General features: G+C 57.8%; 3 protein-coding genes across 3 annotated transcripts; all 3 read left to right on the top strand.

Annotated features, from left to right (window-relative positions):
• Positions 1-379: 379 nt before the first annotated feature.
• On the top strand, positions 380-1,856 carry MAM_01936 (GPCR, family 2-like protein; the record flags this gene model as incomplete). Its single annotated transcript, XM_040820735.1, has 3 exons — positions 380-523; positions 602-1,372; positions 1,452-1,856. 3 exons carry the CDS (start codon positions 380-382, stop codon positions 1,854-1,856), a joined length of 1,320 nt encoding a protein of 439 aa, XP_040681078.1.
• Positions 1,857-3,162: 1,306 nt separating this feature from the next.
• On the top strand, positions 3,163-7,862 carry MAM_01935 (Glycoside hydrolase, subgroup, catalytic core; the record flags this gene model as incomplete). Its single annotated transcript, XM_040820734.1, has 4 exons — positions 3,163-4,488; positions 5,302-5,511; positions 5,582-6,357; positions 6,470-7,862. The coding sequence occupies 4 exons, from the start codon at positions 3,163-3,165 to the stop codon at positions 7,860-7,862; spliced, it is 3,705 nt and encodes a 1,234-aa protein (XP_040681077.1).
• Positions 7,863-10,675: 2,813 nt separating this feature from the next.
• MAM_01934 (ammonium permease MepC) lies at positions 10,676-12,626 on the top strand (the record flags this gene model as incomplete). The annotated part of the gene is made up of 3 exons (XM_040820733.1): positions 10,676-10,745; positions 10,819-11,811; positions 12,079-12,626. 3 exons carry the CDS (start codon positions 10,676-10,678, stop codon positions 12,624-12,626), a joined length of 1,611 nt encoding a protein of 536 aa, XP_040681076.1.
• Between the last annotated feature and the right edge of the window lie 100 nt (positions 12,627-12,726).

Here is a 12,726-nt window from a genome sequence, read left to right as displayed (position 1 = left end):
TCATCACGTCTCAACAGCGTGAGCAACATCTACCGGTCCGGGAAAACGACGATAGTTGTCACTTCGCCTCATTCGCTACAAGCCGCTTGCTTGGATCGAGAGGCCCGAGGTCGGCTGGGGCAGAATCGGGATTCATCAAGATGGTCAATCTAACGGGGGTAAATTTGTGCCCCACGCCATTTGTCGACTCGAACCTCTATTTACATAGCCAAGGATGTATGCAACTCACACTGCCAGGACCAGTGTTTGCCCTTCTCTCTACACTTGCTAACATGTCATAGACGTCGAAGGCCGTGTATGTCAGGACGTTACAGATGACTTGAAATGCTGCCTTACTTGCCCGATGACGGACTGGATTTACCCAGATAGTTTCAACACAATGACCGTAGTGGCCAACTGGGTAGCGGCCGTGAGCGTCATATGCTGCGTGTACTTGCTTGCTTCTTGGGCAGTGCTCCCCGTGGACAAGACAAGTAGACATTATCTAAGCCTCTGTTTAACTTTTGCAGTCCTGCTCATGAATGTGAGTTCGATCATTATTCATTTACATGCCGGAGCTCCGACCTCGCGCGAGATACGCCGTACTGACTGGATCTTTTAGCTTGGATTCGTGATCCCTCTGGCTGCTCGTCCTGACCAGTGCTACGATCAGATTACTCCCCACAGCATGTCGAGCAGTAAAATATGCGGCACTTCTGGCAGTCTCCTCCTCTTGGGAGGCTGGAGTGGTGTCATGTGGGTTTTCTTGCGATCGCTCTCTCTCCATCTCCAGATTTGTTGGCAGGTTCTCGTGGGACGAAACTTTATGATCTTTTCTCAGGCTGCTGGCTGGGGCATTCCGCTGCTCGGCATCACGTTGGCTCTCGTCTTCAGCGGTGTTTCATTCCGGTTTGGTCCAACGTGCCACATCAACCACAAGAATAGTCTCGCCGACGTGTGGATACCGCTGCTCATTTTTGCTGGCGCAACTCTGCTCATTACGCTTGCGACATTTGGCTACTGCGTTAAAGTTTATCTGGCCTCCCTATACGACAACTCTGCCACGACCGAAGGGTCGAGCCTTCCGGCCTACCCTAACAGCGTCAGAACATTGTCCCCTCGCCAAGCCTATCGCCGTGTGAGACGTGTTGTCGCTTTACAATGGCGCGGCATTGCAATCGTCCTGATCATCATTGCTGATGTCATCTTCTTTTCGGTCACCTTCGTGTTCCAAGACAACGTTGTGCAATCGGTAAAAGAGGACCCCAGCCTGGCCAAAGACTGGGTTGCTTGCCTCATTGGCGCCAGGGGTGACAAGAACCAATGTCTCGAACATGCGAGGTCCATTGTCCTCAGTGAGGCCACCGTAACGGCTGTGTTACTCTTATTGGGGGTTAGTTGACCCCGGACCATGGACTATCCCCTCTTTGGGACAAATCTAGCGCATCAACCGGGCTAACATGATGTGGTAGTTGAACGGCATCTGGCTCATGTTCCTATTGGGCCGCATCTCTATGTTTACCGGCTGGTACGACCTATTCATGTCGTTCCTACCCATGAGCTGCAGACAGAAGGAGTTCGTATCTGTGGATGCTCGCTCCGAGACCAAGAAAGATTTACGCAATTCACGCTCGTACGAAACACGCTCCAAGAACTCTAGCGTTGTAGTAACACCACTCTCCCTTGGGAGATCGCCACCATCTGGACGACAAACACCCGACTTTTTCGGACAGCCGGCAGGACACCACGCCTCCTCTGCGACGTCAATCTCAAGTCCTCGAGCGTCGCAGCCCGCCTCATGGGATCCTCAGGAAACGTTTGCGCGACCTGAGCGACCCGATCAAGACTTGAAGCCGCTCGGCATGAACAGAGTTTAGCGTCTATGCAATCTGGTGGTCTTCGTTATATGTATGTACGCACGAAGGAGGATCTTTATTTGTTATTTATTATTATCATTTTAATATCATGAGCCACCGGACGGTTAGGAAAAGAGACAAGATAGGCGACATGGTCACTCGAAGACGCACCCTGGGGCATTGTTTATGCACTCGAATGAACAAGATGTGGAAGTTATACCCGCCGAGCATTGGAGACTGCGCCTGAAATTAAGCCTTACGGGGAGGTCGTTGCACGTTAGATGTTGATGCTCCCGGTCAAGCAAGAAAAAGGGGACACATGACTTGGTCCAGTCTTGTCAAAATGGTTTGTTGAACTGAAAAAGAGCGTGGCGTCATGGTCATTAGACCTTTTTTTTGTGTTTCATAGAGGGCTGCGGAGTTTGCAACGTATGTGGCTTTTGTTTGTTCGGTTGCCTGGCGAGGCGGTGGCGGATGGGCTGCCGGTGCCGGATAAATCGACATGACGGCAGGCCCACGAGCCGAGAAGAATGATGAGCAATGATGAGCAAGCCGAGGAGTCGCCTTACACGCTGTCACCACCCAGTGGTCACATGTTCCAAGCGGCTGAATTGAGGAGATCTGACGTATGTGGGAGAGATGGCGTGGGCAAAGAAGCCCGCCAGCAAAGCGGTTCAGAGGGCAATTATCTCCGTTTGCCGAGAAAATAGCAAGATAGATACCAAATCAGCTCCGCCTTGTAGCTGGAATTGAACAAATGGTCAAGCATGAAAGTACGTGGGGAGACTTGTTTTGGCGGTCCGTCCAATCTCTCCAATAAAGGGCAGCCGAATTTCGTACAAGCAGAGGCGGATGAGACGTCGTTTCTGGTTGCCTGATTTGGCTCGTGATGGGACGGCCTAACGGCCCAAGGGGATGGGCATGGGATTGATCATTGGGGTAACGTTAGTTAGTTACTCCGTACGTACGTACTAAGAGTAGATGGGCGCATGGCCATGCTCGTCATCCCGGCAACATTGAACCCACCGAAACCCTTCATTCCCCACACCAAAGGTTCGTGTCGGGCCTCGTCGGCACGGGAGCGTCGGATCTGGATGCGACAGCAACGTTTTGTTTTGAGACTCTGTCAGGCCGGAGAGATTCCGAACAAAGAGTCCTCCTTCATCTCTTGCTTCTTTCCCGCGCGCTCTCGACCACGTGGTGTGGTGCGCACTTCTCACCTTACCTCGCGAGTCTCACGGGCATGTAACTAGAGGTCCGCTTGCCCGAGTGCCGCGTTTTGTGTGTCAGAGGCAGGCTGGATGCGACACACTGTCCTCTCGGCAGAATGGGCAGGGCGACGAGACTAGCTGGGCCGCATGCTGGGGATGCGGCCCCGGCGGCAGAACGGCTTGTCGAAGATGCATATGGCGACGGAGGGACGGGGCCAGATTCGCCCTCCGTCGTGTGGACGAAGCGGGAACAGAGGCTTCCGCGGCGATGGATATTCTGGGGCGTAGTCCTCCTGGGCTGCCTCGCTGGGTACGTTTACAAGTCGCAAGGGGCTACGACGGCGGTTTGGATCCCGGACAAAGAGTCCATGTCCTTTGGCGAGACACCTTTGCCGCCACCGTTGCCCTCCACACAGATTACAAACTACACGTTGCCTCTTCGCACCAGGGGCCGGTACATTGTCGACGCCGAGGGGACGAGGTTCAAGCTCGCTTCGATAAATTGGTACGGCGCGAGCGACGAGCTGTTCGTCCCGGGAGGGCTGGACGTGCAGCACCGCAGCGTCATCGCCCACACCATCAAGAGGTTGGGGTTCAACAGCGTCAGACTCCCGTACGCGGATGAGCTGGTGACCAAAAACCCCGTCGTCGACGCCAGGCTGGTCAGGGCCAACGCGGACCTCGTGGGACACAGGGCGCTGGATGTCCTGGAGGCCGTCACGACGACCCTGACGGAGCAAGGCATCGCAGTCATTGTCAATAATCACATTACGAGGGCGACTTGGTGTTGCGGCGCGAACCCGTGCGACGCCGCGTGGGCCAACGACCATCTCCTGGGCATTTGCAGGGTGACACAGTCCGAGCATGACTGGATACGGAACTGGGAGACGGTCATGGCGAGATTTACCGGCAACTCGCTCGTCATCGGGGTCGATCTGCGCAACGAGGTGAGGGGGCTCTGGGGCACGATGCCGTGGCACAAGTGGGCGTCGGCGGCCGAACGCTGTGCGAACCGCCTGCTGGCCATGAATCCGGACTGGCTCGTCGTGGTGGAAGGGACGGAATCGGCAAACGACCTGCGCGGGGTGCGGAGCAGGCGGGTGAAGCTCGACGTCGCTGACAAGCTCGTGTACTCGGCGCACGTGTACGCCTGGTCGGGATGGGGGAGTCTGGGCGGCCGCTTCTCCCAGAGGACGTACGAGTCGTTTCGGGAGAGCATGCGCGAGCACTGGGGTTACCTGCTCGACGAGGACGTGGCGCCCGTCTGGGTGGGCGAGATTGGGGCGCCGAGAATGCCGGCGAGCGTGGGCGATGTGCGGTATTGGAAGAACCTGTGGAGGTATCTGGGTGAGGTGGATGCCGACTTTGGCTACTGGGCGTTGAATCCGAGGAAGCCCAGAGGCAACGAGAGCGAGGCTTATTCGTTGGTGGAGGATGACTGGGTCAGTCTTGTGCTGGATTATCGGACAACGGCCATGGTTGGGGCCATGAGGAGGAGGGAGTGACAAAGGGATCGAGGAATCGAGGACGGTGGAGCAATCAATCCAGAATTGACGTGTCCCGAGTTTGCAACCTCGAGCAACTGGCATCTCGTGATTCATGGGGAGGAGAGGGCGGTCAGCTATCAAGTTGTCGTTTACGCTGCGCAGTGCATGCAGTCTTTTTGAATCGTGACGGCTTCTGCGGCTCGATCGATGCGGCGCCCCACGTCTTCAGTCTTCAGTCTTCAGTCTTCAGGCCACGCACGCAGCTCTCTGTGCCACGTGCCGCGTGCCGTGCTCGACTGTGCCATCTGGTGCTGGCAGACTGCAGTGACGACCCAGACCCACCCACTGCCCCGCCGCCGCCGCCTGCCACCTGCCAGCTGCCACCTGCCACCTGCCACCCGCAATTGCCACTCGAGTTCATGTGACGACCTCGCATCGACACCGACCCATCATCACCAAAACAATCCCAAGGGACAACGTTTTACTTGGGCCTTCACACCCAGCGACGGCCACCTCCCCACGCATACATGTGCTGTATATTTTGCGGCCCAGCAGCGGCGACTGCTAGCTCTCCTTCATGGAAACCCCAGAGGGAAAGCATCGCTTGTTTCGGCCTGCCACGGTAGGAACATGCCATGCGCAAACCGCCACGGATCGGGTACGTACTTGCCTGATACCCAGTTCCTGCTATCTCCCCCCCCCCCCCCGGTCTTGACATGTGTTGCAAGGACAGAGGCTGGGTGATGGAGCTGACGCCGGCCGACACAGTTTGGCGACGAGGCCAAGCGAGCCATTCTCGACCGTGAGCGCACTTCGTTGGGTCTACACCCCGCAGGCATGGAATGGCCGACCAACTGGCCCGGCTCTGAAGGCGATCAACACGACGACTATGCTGTACCTGCCAATTCGATTTACAGGCTGGTGCCTACTATGCAGGCGTACAGAAACAACCTGACTGCCCTGTCGCAGAAGTATAATGTTGGCCGACACTCGCTACTTGCAAAGCAATACCCAAGTTTTGGGCGGGGGCTGACCAAGACTCGTGTAGTTGTACTTTTCTGCATATCGCGGCAGCGTCTTTGTCTACGTCCCGCGAAGCGTTCCGAAACAAACCATACCCCAACACCCTGATGTCCAACTGGTCACGTCTCCGAGTCCAGCAGCGTTGCGCCTCAGAGGGTACATTGATCCCACATCCCCTCACTCGGTCAATCATATGATTGTCGGGTCGTTGGGACAAGAGGAAGTTGTGCTCACATGTCACGACGATGGCGATGTCATTGCCTTTTACACCAAGGACATTGTCGAGCACATTCTCGCCAAGTCTGAGATATCCAGCTCTGCGACGCCAAAACAACGAGCTTCAGTCTCGTCCTCGAACGCGGGCAACGTACCGAGGCCTTTTTTCCACGAAAACGTCGGCCTCTCGGCCTGGGGATTGGCGCTGCATCAAAAGTCCCGCCTGATAGCTGTCAGCTCGAACCGGTACGAAATAACCGTGTTCGCACCCGCTCTAGTCACCAATGGATCCAGGTCGAGTCGGATTTGCGATTGTGAGGCCTGCTGCGACGGTGTGGAGTCGCATGTACGTCGTCGCGCTCGCAACTGGCGCGTCGTCGTGTCACTGGGACCCATGGCGGATAATATCCCAAACATCAGCTTCGTTGATGACAAGTATGGCTACGCGGAGAAGATCAGTGCTATTGATATAAAGGGTGCCATGTGGCTTGCCGATATTTGGAAAGCATACCAAGCCGCCATCAGAGTCATGCCGTCGACCAGCCCGCTTTTGAAGAGCGAGGAGTTCTGGCCGGCAACGTCACGGTACGTTGGTCGTTCTCGCGAAACACAACTTGGTGGTGACAGTGATGTCTGACACGTTGTGCCGGGTGGGTGGGTGCAGCGGCTGGGGAATCCTCGCACTTCCCAACAGTAGTTTTCTGGCGGTCCGCTCTGAGGAGGAGCTCCTAGGCGCCGAGCTCAAGGACCTGGAGATGGTGCCTAAACTCCAAGCCGGTCCTCATCCCATGGTCAACCTGGCCAAGACTATCCGGGACCTGCCGGACAACCCGTGCACACAACCCCCACTGCGAAATACCCTCATTCACGTGGACAATCCAGCGCCTGGAGATGTTCAGTTGGCGGCAGACATGGGCGACGACGAGTTTGACTTTGACGACATGAGCGACGATGAGGCCTTTGAGTTTGGCGGTTCGGAATCCGGTGAAGGCGTCGAGGCAGACGACGACCAAAACACAGAAACCAACTCTGACGACGAGCTTGAGGCTGGCCAAGACGTGGAAATCGGAGAGGACGAGGAAGAGGCTGATGACGTGTTCTACAATATCCTCCATGCCGCAGAATACGCAGCACAGAGCGACATTCCATCAACATTGGCAAATCAAGCGGAGGAAACACAGGCTCCGCACACATCAAACGTTGCGCTACCAGTCGGCCATCCCACGCTGACCACTCCCCCCTACCCCGCGGAGGGGTCTCTAGCTGTGCAGCATCTATTCACGGATCTCTTTGCTTCGCCGTTTCAGTCAGAGTCCGAAAGTGAAGGCGTGTTGCGTGACTGTGCCTGCTACCCGCCCCCTTCCACGGAGTGTCTGAAATTGCGGCCGAGAAATCCTCCTGTGAGGCTCGACATGATTTACATGCCTCACAGTGGAAAGGTCATCAAGGCGCCTCGACGCGTCGACAAACTTGCATCCTTCCTCCAGAGAGACACCGAGTATAACGAAAACACGGCGGGCTATGTGGCCGGGCTGGGGCGGTTCGCAGAACGATATCACATGCTGCGAACGTACGAGAAGGACGTTGAAATGCGTACGCTTGACAAACCTCACCAGAGAGGCTTACCAGAGATCGGAATCCTCTGCCCATACGCGCTGACGATGGGCTTGACTCCTGGCCGAGCCATGAGGCCGCAGTTCCGCGCAACGAGCCGACTCAACATGGTGGTGCACATTCCCGAACTGTTCCTAGTGATTATCGGTTCTCCGATCGGCAGAGTGCTGCTTGTGACTCCCACCCGCCTGACGAGCCCGATCGATAAGCTGGCAGGCGTTCTTCACTACGGCCTGCGAATCGACTGGGTCCTGCCGCGACAGTCGGATGAGGCGGTGTTCAGGGTCAGCAAGCGCCCCCTCCATGGCATGGCTGTAGGGCCGGTCCAGGAAGACGGCGTGGTGGGAGGTGCGGACGAGAAGCGACAGGCGGCAGTCCCGCGACGGTACAGACTGATGCTGCACTACAGGAACCATGACATCCTGACGTACGAGATTACTAGGGAAGAAGAAACAGGAAAGCTGTGTATATTCTAGGGTGTATGGCATGGTTCAAGGGCGGAGGGGACTTGTGTGGCCGATTTTTGGCGAGGTAATGGTGCATAAATGACACCTGCGGCGTTGCTAGGATGCCTTTGATTTATTTGCAGTTTTGGCGCAGGCCCAGAATTTGGCCGGATACCAGCGTCTCTGATATAAAGGGATGCGAACGCAAGCAACGGTGGGGTGGCAGTTTGAAATTGCCGATGCCCTGTGGCTCTCTTGACGACCGAGGGGTCGAGGGGTCAGGTTTTTTGACGCTCTACGTAGCGCAGCTGCTTTAAGATAAGATGGCAAGACGACTCTTGTCCTTGGCAATGCCTCGTGGTGTCTTTTTTTTTAAATACGTATTGATGGAAGGGCCACGGTCTGTTTTGTGGGGTTCCCCAGATTTTTCTTGGGCTACGAGGTGGTCGGACTCTGTGCTCTGTGCATGCCCCGATGATGGGGTGGCCTTGATGCGTCAAATAGTTGAGAGACGAGACAGGAAAGGACAGACAGGCTCGGTGCTCGTTTGGGAATCGAGATGACGCGCGAGGATTAAGGTTGTCGGGGATCGTGCGGCACGTCGCGCAACGTCATGGACGCAGGCGTGGCCGTGGATCATGGTCCATGGATACGCATGCTAATGCGGAGTGCTTGGTTGGCTGGTAACTTAGATGGAGATGGTAGATGGAGATGGTAGATGGTGGCGGACCCGAGTCGGTCCGGCATCAACGACGGCCTGGGCAGAGATATCATTGGGCGATAAGGGTGCGGGTTTGCCGGGCTAGTCGGGGCCGGACGACATTTTCCCGGGACCGGGATGAGGGTTGTTCTTGCGCCCGTTCCTGGTGGGGCACGGAGCAGTTGTGCTGTGCTGCGTTGCCTCTTTTTTTGGTTGATTTTTCTTTTTGACCCTTTTCTTTTTGACCCTTTTCTTTTTCACCCTTTTCTTTTTGACCCTTTTCTGGGCCGTCTTTCGTCATGTTGCATGTTGCACGTTGCACGTTGGACGTGATGTGACCGCAGCAAGGGTGGGCGCTGGCACGGCCCAGCTACGTCAGTCGGGAACCTTGGCGGCGCAGCTGGAGCTGGTGTCTGGGGCGGGTGATTGGCCGGCGGGGACTGAGTCAGCACCAAGTACCGAGGGGGACGGCCAATCAGGACACGCGGGACGCTGCTTATCGCCGCCGCATCTCGACCTGACATGTGACAGGCATCCAGAAACGTCCTACTGCCTGCCTGCCGCCCACACACGCCCGCCCTCTTGGGTTGGGAAATGGGTAACTCAGTTTGTTGCCGTGTTCCGAGACAGGTCGCGTCGGCGGGAGCTGGACGACGTTGTTTGCATTGGCGCGCGCCGTGGAGTGACGTTTTCTCGCCCACTACATTTTGCTTTTTTTCTTTTCTTTCTTTTCTCGGGGGGGTTTGCCTGGGAGGACCACGGTTGGGCCTTTGATAGTGACCTTGGCTCTTCTGCGTGGTGTCGGCCGCGAGGGGGGGGGACGACGCTTTTGGGGGCGCAGACGCGAGCTTCACTCGCCCCCCGGCCCCTGAATAGATAAAGACAAGAGCGAGACTGCTAGGGCTGGGGGAGCCAATGCGAGGCCTGTGCCTATCGGCAGCCGCACGCAGGGCAATGAATAAATATGACACGGCTGGTTGCCTCGTCTTTTGCAAAGGCAAATGACGCACCAAGTCATGTAGTATTACTTATCATCTCTCCGTGTGAGACGCCGATACCGTCAGCCTGCATGAGCTGATTCGATTGCCCAGGGTTTCTCGACATGTTATGCTTAATCCTCTGCATTTGTCTCAATGGTCAAGCAAGCACTCGAGGCCGGCTCGTCTTTCTGTGCTCACTGCGCACGCGCCCCCTTTCCTTTCTTGCACGCCCCTTTTTCGGCGCTCGTGATAAGCCTATCTGCCTGCGTCTGTACTCGGCACGGCGGAGGAGGAACGTCGGGCCACGACCAAAGCGACCGCCCACCAGTCATGACCAGGCGCCAGGAAAACCGGCCATGTCGCCCCGACGGCCCGAGGCTACGTGAATCCCCGGCACAGCACGTCCGGGGGACATGTGTACTCCGTACCCATGCACAAATGTAGGTGCTGGGTAAGTAGTTACCTCGCGCAGCCTGGGCCTTGGCGCTGGACCGCTGGCCCTGCCGCCAGCCCGCCGAGGAAAAGCGGGTCTCACCCACGAACGCCTGCCCCTTCGCGCGCGCCCCCACCCCCCGGGGCAGGGATCTGCGCCGCCGACCCGGCCAGCGCCAGGCGCCAGGCCCTTATCTATACGTACCTCGCCGGCTGGGGCCACCGTCCACGTCTGTCCGGGTACACGCCCGTCTCTGGTTCTTCTTTTTCGTCGTCTCCATCAGACAAGCACAAGCACAGGCACAGGGGGGGGGGGGGGGGGGGGGGGGGGGGGGTCCAGCCGGGCTGCTGGGTCCCTCCCTCGCCGAGTGAGTCCGTATCGAGGAGTCGTATATAGATGGGAGTATTCCCCGGCTGCCGCGCGCGTCTCGAGACGCCTCTGCTCCGTTGGCGATACCACGTAATCTCGTCAGCTTTTTTCTTCTTCTCCTTCTGGTTCTAAACATATTCAACTCACGCGCGCTCACCACCTACTTACACACAAACGCGCGACCCGACTCGGCCCGACCACATTGGCTGTGCCGCGACACTCGACGGCAGAGGCGGATTCTTCTTCTTCTTTTCCAATTCCAGATCGCGTACGTCTCAGACGAAACCGGAGCATTCCGTTGCGAAGCCGCGGTCGATTCGAAACTCGTGCCTCTTCTCTGTCGCCTCTACCCCCCTCCGACATGTCCTACGCCCACCTCGGGCCGCCGGCCGTGTTCAACGGCACAAACGACGAGATTGGCGGTGATTCAAGTATGTACCGCCCAGGTCGTCGTCTCGCGGCATCTGTTCTCCCCCTGCCCGCCGCCCCGGGTGACCCCATCAGTTGAGCATGAGGGCCCCAAAAAGACAGTTCCAGCCTCTCCTGACCACGCCCCGGCGGATGGCTCGATAGGAACCGAAAACCTCAACCAGTGGTACCAGTCGGGCGACCAGGCCTTCATCATCGTCTCGTCGTGCCTCGTGCTCCTCATGGTCCCCGGCATCGCGTTCCTCTACTCGGGCCTGGCGCGCAGGAAGTCGGCCCTCTCCATGCTCTGGGTCGTCATGATGTCCTTCAGCGTCATCGTCTTCCAGTGGTACTTTTGGGGGTACTCGCTCGCCTTTGGCCAGACGTCGGGCAACGCCTTCATCGGCGGCCTCGAGCACTTTGGGCTCATCAACGTCTGGGCCGCGCCCTCGGCCGGCTCGCCCCTCGTCCCCGCCCTCCTCTTCTCCTTCTACGAGATGATGTTCTGCGCCGTCACCGCCGCCCTGACCGTCGGCGCCGTCGCCGAGAGGGGCCGCGTCGTCCCGGGCATGGTCTTCACCTTCTTCTGGGCCACGCTCGTCTACTGCCCCCTCGCGTACTGGGTCTGGAACGCCCACGGCTGGGGGTACCGCAACGGCGTGCTCGACTACGCCGGCGGCATCCCCGTCGAGATCGGCTCCGGCGTCTCGGCCCTCGCCTACTCGTGGGTCCTGGGCCGCCGCAACGAGAAGATGATGATGAACTTTCGCCCGCACAACATCTCCCTCATCGCCCTCGGCACCGTCTTCCTCTGGTTCGGCTGGCTCGGCTTCAACGGCGGCTCGGCCTTTGGCGCCAACCTGCGCGCCGTCATGGCCTGCTGGAACTCGTGCCTGACCGCCATGTTCGCCGCCATGACCTGGGGTCTGCTCGACTTTAGGCTCGCCCGGAAGTGGTCCATGGTGGGCTGGTGCTCCGGCACCATTTCCGGCCTGGTCGCCGCCACGCCCGCCTCTGGGTTCCTCGATCCTTGGGCCAGCATTGCCCTGGGCGTCGTTGCTGGTGTCTGCTGTAACTTTGGTACAAAGGGTATGGTTTTTTCTTTTTTCCCTGTCCGTATCCGATCCCATGCTCGAGGAGAGAGAGATTATGAGAGAGAGAGACTATGAGAGAGAGAGATGATGAGAGAGAGAGATGATGAGAGAGAGAGAGATATGGAGAGAGAGAGAGATATGAGAGAGAGAGATTATGAGAGAGAGATTATGAGAGAATAGAGAGAGAGAGAGAGAGAGAGAGAGAGAGAATGAGGGCAACGAGAGAAGAAAGGAAACACAGCTGACCAGACGCCCATTCTAGTCAAGTTCCTCGTTCGCATCGACGACTCCCTCGACGTCTTCGCCGAGCACGGCATCGGCGGCATGGTCGGCCTCATTTTCAACGCCTTCTTCGCCACCGGCAAGGTCATCGGCCTCGACGGCGTCAACACCGGCGCCAAGGGCGGCTTCATCGACGGCAACTACCGCCTCCTCGGGTGGCAGGTCGCCGCCATCGTCGCCGCCTCCGCCTACGCCTTCGTCATGTCCGCCGTCATCGCCAAGATCATCGACGTCATCCCCGGCCTGAAGCTGCGGGCCTCGGAGGAGGCCGAGCTCCTCGGCATGGACGACGACCAGCACGGCGAGTTCTCCTACGACTACGTCGAGGTCCGTCGGGACTTCTTGGCCTGGAGCCCCCCCAGCGGCGAGCCCGCTCTCGACGGCGGCATGATTGAGCCCCAGCACGGCATCCAGGAGCATGCCAGCATGGCCCGTCCCACCAGTCTCTCGGACGGTCCCGTCCACAAGAAGTCGTCGGCTTCGTCTGTGGACGACCGTGGGGGGGCGGACGGTGAGAAGAGGCACTAGGTTGGGCCTGACTGGGCTGGCGTTTGCATACTTTGAGGCGCATTTGGATTCTGTTTTTGTTCTGGCTGGTTTTTTTTTTTTTTTTTTTTTTCCTTTGGTT

This window comes from Metarhizium album, assembly GCF_000804445.1.
Source record: "Metarhizium album ARSEF 1941 chromosome Unknown scaffold_3, whole genome shotgun sequence".
NCBI lineage: Eukaryota > Fungi > Ascomycota > Sordariomycetes > Hypocreales > Clavicipitaceae > Metarhizium > Metarhizium album.
This window is presented reverse-complemented; position numbering and strand designations above follow the sequence as displayed.